The sequence below is a fragment of the Hemitrygon akajei genome, chromosome 18 (assembly GCF_048418815.1).
Source record: "Hemitrygon akajei chromosome 18, sHemAka1.3, whole genome shotgun sequence".
NCBI classification, from domain to species: domain Eukaryota; kingdom Metazoa; phylum Chordata; class Chondrichthyes; order Myliobatiformes; family Dasyatidae; genus Hemitrygon; species Hemitrygon akajei.
The window spans coordinates 44,791,596-44,804,773 of record NC_133141.1 but is presented as its reverse complement, the minus strand read 5'-3'; the positions used below and the strand labels follow the sequence as shown (position 1 = coordinate 44,804,773).

At 41.7% G+C, this 13,178-nt stretch overlaps 1 protein-coding gene across 2 annotated transcripts in view; it reads right to left on the bottom strand.

The window, feature by feature from the left end:
* The window catches only part of dhx8 (DEAH (Asp-Glu-Ala-His) box polypeptide 8), a 58,675-nt gene extending 50,550 nt beyond the window's left edge, over positions 1 to 8,125 (bottom strand). For both annotated transcript variants that reach the window (XM_073071582.1, XM_073071583.1), the window contains exons 1-4: positions 7,891 to 8,125; positions 5,971 to 6,056; positions 4,210 to 4,285; positions 3,918 to 4,003 (exon numbers count right to left, since the gene is read on the bottom strand). In XM_073071582.1, the coding sequence (XP_072927683.1) occupies positions 3,918 to 4,003; positions 4,210 to 4,285; positions 5,971 to 6,056; positions 7,891 to 8,044 (402 nt within the window). In that variant the 5' untranslated portion in view covers positions 8,045 to 8,125. The remainder of the gene's footprint in view (positions 1 to 3,917; positions 4,004 to 4,209; positions 4,286 to 5,970; positions 6,057 to 7,890) is intronic.
* Positions 8,126 to 13,178: the final 5,053 nt, after the last annotated feature.

Here is a 13,178-nt window from a genome sequence, read left to right as displayed (position 1 = left end):
TTTATATGCATTAGAAAGGTAAATTATATACTATATACTAAGACAAATGTTTGATTAACTGAGGCTAAATAATACCGGATATACTTGTTCCGACTTACTTAGTAAGAGAACTTCCAATTTTTTTCGATCCTGATCCACGATAACCCACACACATCCTCCCGTATACTTTAAATCATCTCTAGATTATTTATAATGCCTAATACAATGTAAATGCTATGTAAATAGTTGTTATACTGCATTGTTTACGGAATAATGACAAAATAAAGTCTGTACGTGCTCGAACAATGAGTGCTGGAAGAGCACTTCCGGGTTTTTGCGATTCGCGGTTGGTTGAATTCGTGCATGCAGAATTTGCGGATAAGGAGGGCCAACTGTATAAAGTGTTGTTCCTCCAACCTGAGTGTGGCTTCATCTTGACAGTAGAGGAGGCCATGGATAGACATATCAGAATGGGAATGGGACGTGGAATTAAAATGTGTGGCCACTGGGAGATCCTGCTTCCTCTGGTGGACAGAGCATAGGTGTTCAGCGAAATGGTCTCCCAGTCTGCGTCGGGTCTCACCAATATATAGAAGGCCATACCAGGAGCACCGGACGCAGTATCTCACACCAGCCGACTCACAGGTGAAGTGTCGCCTCATCTGGAAGGACTGTCTGGGGCCCTGAATGGTGGTAAGGGAGGAAGTAAGGGCAGGTGTAGCACTTGTTCCGCTTACAGGGGTAAGTGCCAGGAGGGAGATCGGTAGGAAGGGATGGGGGGGGAAACGAATGGACAAGGGAGTCGCATAGGGAGCGATCCCTGCAGAAAGCAGAAAGGGGGGGGGAGGGAAAGATGTGCTTGGCATTGGGATCCCGTTGGAGGTGGCGGAAGTTACGGAGAATTATATGTTGGACCCGGAGGCTGGTGGGGTGGTAGGTGAGGACAAGGGGAACCCTATCCCAAGTGGGGTGAGGGCAGATGTGCGGGAAATGGGAGAGATGCGTTTGAGAGCAGAGTTGATGGTGGAAGAAGGGAAGCCCCTTTCTTTGAAAAAGGAAGACATCTCCTTCGTCCTGGAAGGAAAAGCCTCGTCCTGAGAGCAGATGCGGCGGAGACGGAGGAATTGCGAGAAGGTGATGGCATTTTTGCAAGAGACAGGGTGGGAAGAGGAATAGTCCAGGTAGCTGTGAGAGTCAGTAGGCTTATTGTAGATATCAGAAGATAAGCCGTCTCCAGAGATGAAGACAGAAAGATCAAGGAAGGGGAGGGAGGTGTCGGAACTGGACCAGGTAGATTTGAGGGCAGGGTGAAAGTTGGAGGCAAAGTTAATGACCAGGTAAATTTGAGCAGACCATGTTCCAAGCCTATACGGGTATCCGTCCCCCACTTTTCCTTCACTACTGAGCTCATTGATTTCATTAACTTTGCCTCCAACTTTCACCCTGCCCTCAAATTTACCTGGTCCATTTCCGACACCTACACTCTGTCCGCCAGAGAAAGCAGGATCTTCCAGTGGCCGCACATTTTAATTCCAAGTCCCACTCCCATTTTGATATATCTATCCATGAGTTCCTCTACCATTAAGATGAAGCCACACTCAGGTTGGAGGAACAACACCTTATATTCCGTCTGGGTAGCCTCCAAACTGATGGCATGAACATTGATTTCTCTAACTTCCGTTAATGCCCCTCCTCCCCTTCTTACCCCATCCCTTATTTATTTATTCCCCCCTTTTTTCCCTCTCTCCCCCTTTTTTTTCTCTCTCTACCCCTCCCACAATCACTCCTTGCCTGTTCTCCATCTCCCTCTGGTGCTCCCCTCCCCCTTTCTTTCTCCCTAGGCCTCCCGTCCCATGATCCTTTCCCTTCTCTAGCTGTGTATCCCTTTTGCCAATCACCTTTCCAGCTCTTAGCTTCATCCCTCCTCCTCCTCCTGTCTTCTCGGATCGCCCCTCCCACTTTCAAATCTCTTACTATCTCTTCTTTCAGTTAGTCCTGACAAAGGGTCTCAGCCCGAAACGGCGACTGTACTTCTTCCTATAGATGATGCCTGGCCTGCTGTGTTCCACCAGCATTTTGTATGTGTTGTTTGAATTTCCAGCATCTGCAGATTTCCTCATGTTTGTGGAGTTAAATGACCTGGCCAGAGATTTGGGTTCGTCAAAGACAAAAGCTGAATTATTGGGTTCAAGCCTGCTAGGATGAAATCTGCTGTCATCAGGCTTATGAACGATTTTATGAAAGTGCTGAACAAGGAAGGTGAAGGAGTTTGCTATTTGAAACAAATGCTTCCTAGAATAACTGATGCTAAAATTAAGACAGGCATATTTCTTGGTCCACAAATCAAACAGGTCATTAATGATAGGCAATTCAAAGAACTTCCAGTGGGACCAGACCAAATCGCATGGAAGGCATTTGGGGATTTTGAAACTTTTCTTGGCAAACACAGAGCACCAAACCATGCACAGCTGGTTGACAACATGCTTCAAGTATACAAAACCATGAAGTGCAACATGTCACTAAAGATTCATTTTTTGCATTCCCATTTAGACTTCTTCCCTGCAAATCTTAACGTCAGTGATGAGCATGGTGAAAGGTTTCACCAGGACATCGCAAGTCACAGAAAGATGGTATCAGGGCAACTGGAATTCTGGCTGGCTGATTATTGTTGGACAATTAAGCAAGAAGCTTTAGACACTGAATACAAATAAAAATCATCAAAACATTTTTACCTTAGTTAACTATTGCACAGTGTTTGCACCATCATGCAATTAAATTCAATTTATCAATAAAAGTTAATTTCATGTTTCCCCAAATTTCTACGTGATACAAGTAGTCTGAAATTATATTTGGGTTGGGCTTCAAGCAGTCTATCATCACAACCACAAAGAATTTCTGAGGAAGCACACTTCCATAAAATTTGCTGTCCAGTGATATTTGTTGTTTCCATTTCAATACAAGATAACAATAAATCTGTCAAACAGTTACCACCCCCCCAATAAATGTACAAAATCTCAGTTGAATGCCTAAAAACAGATTCAGCTTTATTTATAACCTGTACATCAAAACATACAGTGAAATGCGTTGCTTGCGTTAGCAACCAACACACCCAAGGATGTGCTGGAGCATCCCACAACTGTCGCCACACATTCAGCGTCAAGATAGCACGTCCACCACGCAAGGCAGAACAATACAGAACACAAGCGACAAAATACAAACAGCAAAACGAGCCCTGTTCCTCCTTCCCACCCACCTACATACCCACGCACACACACAGTGCTCGAACCAGAACAGGCCATCTTCTTTGGTCTTGGACCTCCAGCGGACTAGGATTCGCAAACGCTGGGCCTTCAACTTCCCTGCGAACTCGCAGAGATTCATAGACTCGGATCTCTCGCCATTGGGCCTTGATTTCTGATTGACCTTTGGGCTTCAATCTATTGTATTGACCCCAGGTCTCACCGATTACGATGAAGGAGGACCCTGAATACTAGACATTGTACGCCAGACTCAATGATTTGCGAACCTAGTGAGTTACTGTCGCTTGTGCCTCCTGCCCGTATGGAACTCTGAACCCAGAACCAGCCAACAACATGCTGACTAGGGGGAACCTCCAGCATTTGACCTTGCTGGTCTGACATCTGACCACAGGTGCCCTTTACCATACATCCACATCACCGGCCTTCAAACATAGTGAGGAGGATGGAACAGAGGACCAGACAGCTCTGGCTCCCCCACATCACTGTCCCTAGGTTCTATCTGACCCTTTAACCCAAAACCATCCTTAAAAACCTAAAAGATAACTAAGTCTGAGCCACAACCTCATCAAAGACGGCATCTTGGCGCCATCTTGTCTGGAAAAGTTAAAGGCATTTAAAGACTGGTAAACATCAACCAATAAGTTCCCCATTAAGGGTAAAAGTAAATACAGAACTTACCCGCATCGATGGATTATCCGGCATACAAAGGGCGGGGAATAGCTCCTTCATTTTTTCTTTTTCTGATTTTTGTTTCGGTAATTCAGCTGCATGAAAGTATTAAGAAAAATTGAGAAGGAATTAGATAAACATTAAGAATAAAAATGGAAATAGGACAAAATGAACAGTTTTACAGTGACCAGAGCAGTTGGGATGAGCTGTATGACCTCCATCTGTGTTCTAAAATTTCACAGATCTCTGGAAACCTGTTCTACTGCACATGTACAAAGAGGGAAGGTGCTGGTTTTCTTACATTTGCTGGAGCTTGATGGCTTGGGTGGAGGTCGCATAGTCTGGATCAAACGTAACAAATTGCTGATGAGCGAATCCTGGAAAGTAACAGAAATTATGAACACAGTTAGTGCAAGCAATTAGAATCCACAATAAAAGTCACTTCTTGGATTAACACTTAGCAACATGCTACATTTGCAAGAAATCTGCAAATCATCAAAAGAAATTTGCTGGAATCTCGAACAAAAACAGTAAGCTCCAAGAACTCATTGGGTCAATCAGCATTTGTGGAGCGCAAAAGATGCAGCACATCAACATTTTGGGTTCAACCCCTGTATCAGGACTGGAAACAGGAAATACTGCCATAATATTGTCACTGGCAAACAGAAACTGGAAGACCATTTCATATTTGGCTTGGATAGCTTACAACCCAATGGTACGAACACTGAATGCCCTACTTTCAGATAACCTACATCTCTGGCTCTCTCCTTCCTCACACTCACTTGTCCACTAGATTTTCCTTTCTTTTCCCTTTGTTCACCCTCTCATCCCCTTAACCTGCCTGCTTGGAATACCAGCCTGTAGCCCCCTTCCTACTACTATATATTGGTAATCTTTCTTCTTCCCTCTCAGCCATGAAGCACCAATTTACACCTTTTGCTCCTACAGATGCAAACTGTATTCCAGCATTCTGTATTTGTTCTACTTCAATATTTGGCCAGCCACGACAACAAAGAAAGACAGAAATAATGAGCCAACTACTTACTAATCATGATTAGCCATCTGTCAGTTTAAAAAAATGGATAGTTCAATTTCTGAGTTCAGAAGTTTTGACATTAAGAGGAGACTGTATTTAACAAAAATATTCCATTTATAAATTGGAACTAGTATTTCAGTGTGATTTTTAAACAGATGTTACACCCTTTATTGCATTAGGAAAGGGTCCATAAATTGTTTCAAGCAAGGCAGCTCAATGTTCCGGGATGTTGATACTCTAGGTGTAACAGAGGAACAGATAAGAGTGGAGGGGGTGCTGTCACTGTTTGGTCTATGATTTTGTTGATCTTTGGTTGATGGCAATATGCACCAGAAATAATGAATGAGTTATAAAATACACATTCCGACCACAATTGAATTTCTAATATCAGCACACAGTATATTGCAAAGATGTTTCAAAAATTCCATTGCCTTTACATAATACTATAGTGAATTTTTTCAAAGTAGTAGAAAAATTTATACAAGTACCAAACAAAAATGCTGAAAATACAAACTGGTCAGCAAAATGGTGAACATTTTAGCGAAGACCCTTTATCAATATTTCAAAAAGTAAAATTCCCTTTGTTCTTTGTTCAGATGCTAACTTATCTTTAACATTTTTCTCTAACATTTTGCAGTTATACTTCAGACTTGTACCACCTTAGGTTTTACTAATATTTGCTAACAATTTTTATCAGTTATCTATGATGCATTCGTAAATGGAATGTCTATAGTAATGAAAATATCAGAAAGTACATTGATAGCTGATACTTAGCATATAAAGAAAATTATGAATTTAGAAATACCAATTCTGTTTAAAACTCTACAAAAGCACTCGTTCACTAATGTTTGCATCTTAAAAGTATATTTCAGTGCTGCAGAAAAGGACAGCAGACTGGTTATAAGAAGACTTCCGTTGATTCAACACAGTCCAAAAAAATGACCCTTTTTGTCAGATTATCTTGAGGATTATGGAACATTCTCCATCCTTTTATGTAAGGAACAAATCATTCTGTACAGAACTTACTGTAAACTCAGCTCCATTCTTTAGCAGTGCTCCTTTGAAAGTATCAAAAGTAATATTCTTCTCAGCAAGACTGATGATAAATTCAGCTGGAAAAAGGAAAACATTATATTGAAAAAGCCAGCATATAACACTGCACAACTCAATGGAAGCAAATCAAACTTAGCCTAACATTTGATAAAAAAACGGTAATTTTTGTTGATTCTGTCCCTAATATTGAGCACAATAAAAACAAACACATTCACTAAGTGACAATCACAATGCACCAATTTAAGTGTTTTCCTCACGGGTAGCTCCTGTTGTATCGTTGGAGATGTAGATGTCAACAATCAAAGACCAGTAAATCAGAATTCATTGACAAATATTGACAAGAACATCAGGAATGATTCCCCTATTCTTCACAGAACTATTGTTAAGAAAACATTAGCATCCATATGAAGAGCCAGGATGTGACATCTCCACTGGAAAAACAACAATTCCAACAGACTAAATTTGTGCTCAAATCTCTATAACCTACAACCTCTTGATATAGGGGCAGCCTGGAACATCCGGGTTGCAAATAACACATGCAGATTCTGAAGTAATCAAGGTGCAGGAAACATAGACATTTCCAGTCACTAGAGGCTGCACCTGAAACCACTGTTGACATGTTCATTGAAGTGTACAAGAGGATGGGCCTTACACCCAACACCCACAACTTGCCCACACTGTACAACTCTGCCCTTTGACAGTGAAGGTCATTGGTGAAATCCTTTAGAATGTGGACTACTTTTTCTATTTCTTGAACTACCTCTTAGTGAAGCCAGACAGCAATGATGAAATTTGTCATTCCCTTCAATACAACAGGACAGAGTTTGGTCCCCTTAGAACAGAGATGAGGAGGAATTTCTTGAGCCAGAGGGTGGTGAATCTATGAAATTCATTGTCACAGATGGTTGTGGAAGCCAAATCATTGGGTATATTTAAGGTGGAAATTGATAGGTTCTTGATTAATGAGGGCACCAAAGGTTACAGGGAGAATGGGGTTGAGGGGAGAATATAAATTAGCCATGATCAAATGGTGGAAAAGATTCAATGGGCCACATGCCCTAATTCTTACGATTTTATTTGATTTTCTTCAAAATATCAGATCTGGCACAAAGCTCATGGTCTATCAGATAGCAGCACTGCCTGCCAATCTACACATCTCCAAAACCCAAAGTATATAAAGCAATCACCCGAGTGCTGAAAAAATACCATGAGCACTATGAAAAATCTCAAAATTTACTGGATGATGAACAAACCAACGTAAGTGTCTATTTGCAGGCCAACAGCCCCAATACCAAGAGCCAAAGGATATTGTTATTTACTTTGCAATGTAATGTCATTCTATATCCCCCAACACCAGCACTTATATTCCAAACCCTGTCACAAGGTAGACAGAGGAAAACGAATGTGTTCAAAGCATCCTTATGGAAACTATTGGAAACTGCAGGCCCAGCAATAAGAGAAACAGCTTTTTAATTGCACATGCTATTATTTTGAAATAAAAAACAAACAAAAATGCTGGAAATATTCAGTTGGTCAGCAGCATTAATAAACAGAGAAAATCGAAACATTGACCTGAAACTACTCCGCTGCAAAGTCTCAAGGTATGCTGAAGTTTTCCTCCAAGTCCTGAAACAGAGTTTAAATCGCGATATCAACAACTCCTCTCAACCCACCCACCCAACAAATGTTGCTCGGCCCGCTGAATTCCTCCTCCAGATTCCGGCATCCACAGTCTCTTGTTTTTCCTGCAACATGGGCGCTCTCCGTATATTCTGCCTGACCCATTGAGTACTGCTGGCATTTTCTGGTGTCATTCCCTGCTCAGGGCGAAGAAGGGGTCGAGAAACAAATGCTAAAAGCCCCCTGGGCCACCCTAGCGCAGGCCATCCTTACCCAGGTCCTTGTCGTTGATGCCCAGGTGGTTGTCTAGCTCAGTGCAGACCTTGGACACCAGCGATAAGTATTCCAGCTTACTCAGTTCCTCCAGCGCCACCTCCGCCATCTTCCAGGCCTTTCTCAGTACTTGCTCGTCCGAGAAAAACCTCATAAACTTCCCGTACGAAGAATCGAGTCAACCTCTCTTCACCTAGTCGCCATCTTCTCGCAGACACAGTCAACTCTCACCTTTCAACTCGTGACGCTGCGCCCGTTGCTCGGCTCCCACTCGGTTCTTTCCGGAGATCCTCGGGTGGAAAGTACAGCCCCGTCACCGCAAGGGGCCGCAGCGGAGCAGCGTGGCTAAGTTAAAGGAGACGATCGGCTCCGAGTTGTTACCCACCATTAAAACAAAAAAATGTTTTCTGGACCACCATGTTCAAAATTCGTAGGTAGAACATAACCAGGGTTTGTACAGGTGCTTGCAAAACTTTAAATTATGAGAATTAAAGAATTATGAGAACCATAAAGCTTGATTCAGTGTCTCAAACTCACTTTCCTGGCTAATTACCACTTTCTCTGACAATCACCCCCCCCCCCCCCACTTCAAGGTACAACATAAGTTTTATACAGAAGGAAACTTTCGAATGATAAATACTAACAGGAAATGGATATTTATAAACACCCACAAGAGAAATTAGACAGATTTTTAAGATTAATAGTATCAGAATCAGGTTTATTATCACCTGCATGTGACGTGAATTTGTTAATTTAGCAGCAGCAGTTCAATGCAATACATAATCTAGCAGAGAGAAAAAATAATAACAAATAAAATAAAACATAAAAATAAATAAACAAGTAAATCAATTATGTATATTTAATAGATCTTAAAAATGTGCAAACACAGAAATAGTGTATATTAAAAAAAAAGTGAGGTAGTGTCCAAAGCTTCAATGTCTAGACGGGAAGAAGCTGTTCCTGAATCGCTGAGTGTGTGCCTTCAGGCTTCTGTATCTCCTATCTGATGGTAACAGTGAGAAAAGGGCATGCCCTGGGTGCTGGAGGTCCTTAATAATGGACACTACCTTTCTGAGATACCGCTCCCTAAAGATGTCCTAGGTACTTTGTAGGCTAGTGTCCAAGATGGAGCTGACGAGATTTACAACCTTCTGTAGCTTTTTTCGGTCCTGTGCAGTAGCCCCCCACCCCCACCATACCAGACAGTGGTGCAGCCTGTCAGAATGCTCTCCACGGTACAACTATAGAAGTTTTTGAGTGTATTTGTTGACATAGCAAATCTCTTCAAACTCCTAATAAAGTATAGCTGCTGTCTTGCCTTCTTTATAACTACATTGATCTGTTGGGACCAGGTTAGGTCCTCAGAGATCTTGACACCCAGGAACTTGAAACTGCTCACTCACTCCACTTCTGATCTCCCTATGAGGATGGTATGTGTTCCTTCGTCTTGCCCTTCCTGAAGTCTACAATCAGCTCTTTCTTCATACTGACGTTGAGTGTCAGATTGTTGCTGTGATACCACTCCACTAGTTGGCATATCTCACTCCCATACGCCCTCTCATCACCACCTGAGATTCTACCAACAATGGTTGTATCATCAGCAAATTTATAGATGGTATTTGAGCTATGCCTACCCACACAGTCGTGTGTATACAGAGAGTCGAGCAGTGGGCTAAGCACACACCCCTGAGGTGCACCAGTGTTGATCGTCAGCGAGGAGGATATGTTATCATCAATCCGCACAGATTGTGGTCTTCTGCTTAGGAAGTCGAGGATCCAATTGCAGAGAGAGGTACAGAGGCCCAGGTTCTGCAACTTCTCAATCAGGATTGTGGGAATAATGGTATTAAATGCTGAGCTATAGTCGATGAACAGCATCCTGACATAGGTGTTTGTGTTGTCTAGGTGGTCTAAATCCATGTGGAGAGCCACTGAGATTGCGTCTGCCGTTGACCTATTGTGGCAATAGGCAAATCGCAATGGGTCCAGGTCGTTGCTGAGGCAGGAGTTCAGTCTAGTCATGACCAACCTCTCAATGCATTTCATCATTGTCAATGTGAGTGCTATTGGGCAATAGTCATTAAGGCAGCTCACATTATTCTTTTTTAGCACTGGTATAACTGTTGCCTTTTTGAAGTGTTACGAACCCTGTAACTGGGTCACTTACCAGCAAAGATAGAGAGGTCCGTTGAAGCCTGATGATACGATTTTTAACAGTATTTATTAGTAAAAATACACAAAAATAATATCAATGCAAACATACAGATAACATATGTCGTCAATACTAAATCTAAAAGTGCGGGTATAATAATAATCAATAAGAAATAAGCTCTATCATTGTCTAGAGGATAATGTATTGTCTGATGGAAATATAAAAGTCACTCAGTTCATGCAGGCTGCAGCCTTTTGTTGGAGAGAGAGAGAGATTTTTAGAAACTTGCAGGCTTTCCTTTTTATGATTTCGATCCGTCAGAATTTCGTTAGTGTGGCCGTTCACTGGTGGCCTCTTCTTTAGCTAAAGCCGTTCTTCCGTGGTAAGGCCCCAATCCCAGGCAAAGGGAAAGGACGCACACGAGCCCCACTGGCTGTCGCTATTAAACGCTGTCACGGGATTTCTAGCGTTTCTCCTGGTGCGTTGAAAGGGGTTGTTCCCCAGACCCTCTTTTATCCTTACTCACGGGGTCTCAGACGTCAGTCAGGTTGGGATGATGCAATCCCTCAACCAGCCCACTCTGGTCATCCCCTGAGGGGCTTCACTGAATAGTACAGTACTCAATACACAATTCCGTCTCCAAGAGACAATGGCCGTTATCAGGGGTTTTGTTTTCGCTGAGGCCAGGACACATTCCAAACCTTGTGGATTCTCTCTCATTTCCTGGGTCCCAGACCCGAATTAATAGCGATCTTGCGATTCTCAAAAAGGAGGGGGCTACTTTGTACCCTTCGGACCCTCAGAGTTGTGGCACATTCGTAACAGAAGAAAGTGGGAACTTCTGCCCATAGCAATGAGAGGTTGTAAATGTCCGTGAATACTCCTGCTAGTTGGTTGGCACAGGTTTTCAGAGCCTTACCGGGTACTCCATCGGGACCTTCTGCCTTGCGAGGGTTCACTCTCTTTAAAGACAGCCTAACATCGGCCTCTGAGACAGAGATCACAGGGTCATCAGGTGCAGCAGGGATCTTCACAGCTGTAGTTATATTCTCCCTTTCAAAGAGTGCATAGAAGGTGTTGAGTTCATCTGGTAGTGAAGCATCACTGCCATTCATGCTATTGGGTTTTGCTTTGTAGGAAGCAATGTCTTGTAGACCCTGCCAGAGTTGTTGTACATCCAATGTCACCTCCAACCTCATTCGAAATTGTCTCTTCACCCTTGAAGTAGCCCTCCGCAAACCATACCTGGTTTTCTGGTACAGGCCTGGGTTGTCAGACTTGAATGCCACAGATCTAGCCTTCAGCAGACGACGTACCTCCTGGTTCATCCACGGCTGCACCTCAGGTGTTGTTTATATGACTTCATGTTGGATACAGACACATATAATACTTTACAACTTTAAGGTTTATTTGAATTTTTGTAATACAGTCTGTCAAAATGTGAGAAATTGAGCAGCAAGAAATGTATCCTAAAATGCAGAAACAAAAGTCAATCAAAAAATGCCTAAATTGTCATTAACTCAAATTTCATCATTTAATCTGAAATTAATCCAAATCTTTGTCTGAGATATTTAAACTTTGGTACAGACATCTTGAAAACATCATGGTCTATAATTGCAAATATGTAATCATTGATTCCAGATTGTTTAACGTCATTTCCAGTACACAAGTGTAAAGGAGATCAAAATAATTGTTACTCCGCATCTGATGCTGCACAAAAAAAACACAATAAGGTTAAGAAGACAAAAATAAAAACACAATGAATATAAATACACTAGATAGCTCATCTTCATAGATTGATTATATGTATATAAAGTGACTAGGCATAGGAGTGTCTGTACATAAGGTAACTCTGACAGAAAATGATAAAGTAGTGGTGGTTGAAGGTGTGCTGGGGTAGGTTAGTGGATGGAGGTGTTGATCAGCCTCAATGCTTGGGGAAAGAAACTGTTTATGAGTCAGGCCGTGATGTTTGCATTCCCAATTTTGAAACAGACACTCTATCGTGAGCTCTGTCACAGGAGGGATTATCAAGTAGATGGAATAAATGATTCAGGGTATGCTCGAAGCTTTGTTGAAGAAGAACATACTGAGAACCTCTTGTTCACGGCTGCTTAAAGTGAAGAATAAGTCTCTGGGATGATATTGAGATAACTGAGGCCATGGATCAGAAGCCACGCGTAATAAGAAGCATCCCCCTCACACATGCTACCTTGCCATTCAGCCCCTGCCTCATCCGGAAAAATGGTGGTTTCTCATTAGCGAACCCACAAAACTAGAGTAGAACCAAGTCATCTATGATCCCGAGGCACTGCCTAAGAGGAAGCCTTTGTATAAAGCCCTTTGGAAATGTCATTGATCAAAATGAAAGATGACAAAGATTATCATTGTCTTTGGTGTATATGCTTTAGATGTCTTTAGACTCATGTTTAACTTTTCCCATGGATGGCTTGATCGGAAATCAGAATACAGGGAAACTGTGCTCAATAAACACTAATTGGAAATAGAGCAATTAAAGCTATAACCAATCATTATAGAGCTGAACAGAATGTGGAAGGGAGAACCACATGGAAAAACTAAGAATTAAGCGCATTATGTTCATAAATTTAATACACAAATGGCATGAGATTGGCATTGGCCTAAGGCTTGAAGGGGTTATACTAAGCCAATTTAAAGAACCAAACAACAAACATCAATAACTCCACATTAAACATTCATACAGTGTAAAATTGTAATCAAGCTAAAATCATGACTGAGCTCTTCACATTAATCAAATGTGAGTAAATGCCTTTTAAAAATGCCAGCTTATCTCTTCTAAGTATTTTCAAAAATATGATAAAATATGAAATTATTTGTTTGACAAGTACAGTATGTGTTACAGCAAGAAGGTACAATCCTTTGTACATAATCCTTTAAGTATAAAAATGCTAAAATTTATGTGTACCCCACTGCCATCAAGTGCAATTTTACAGAACTAGTCAAATTATGCTAGTTATTTGCGGATCAGAAGCATTTATCAAAGCTAAGAAGACTCAATAATTAATTAGCTGTGAAGCCTCCTGAGATGTTTCCTCTATTATGCTGATAGTAAACATTCATTCAAACTCACTTATAAATGAGCAACATTTAAAGTATA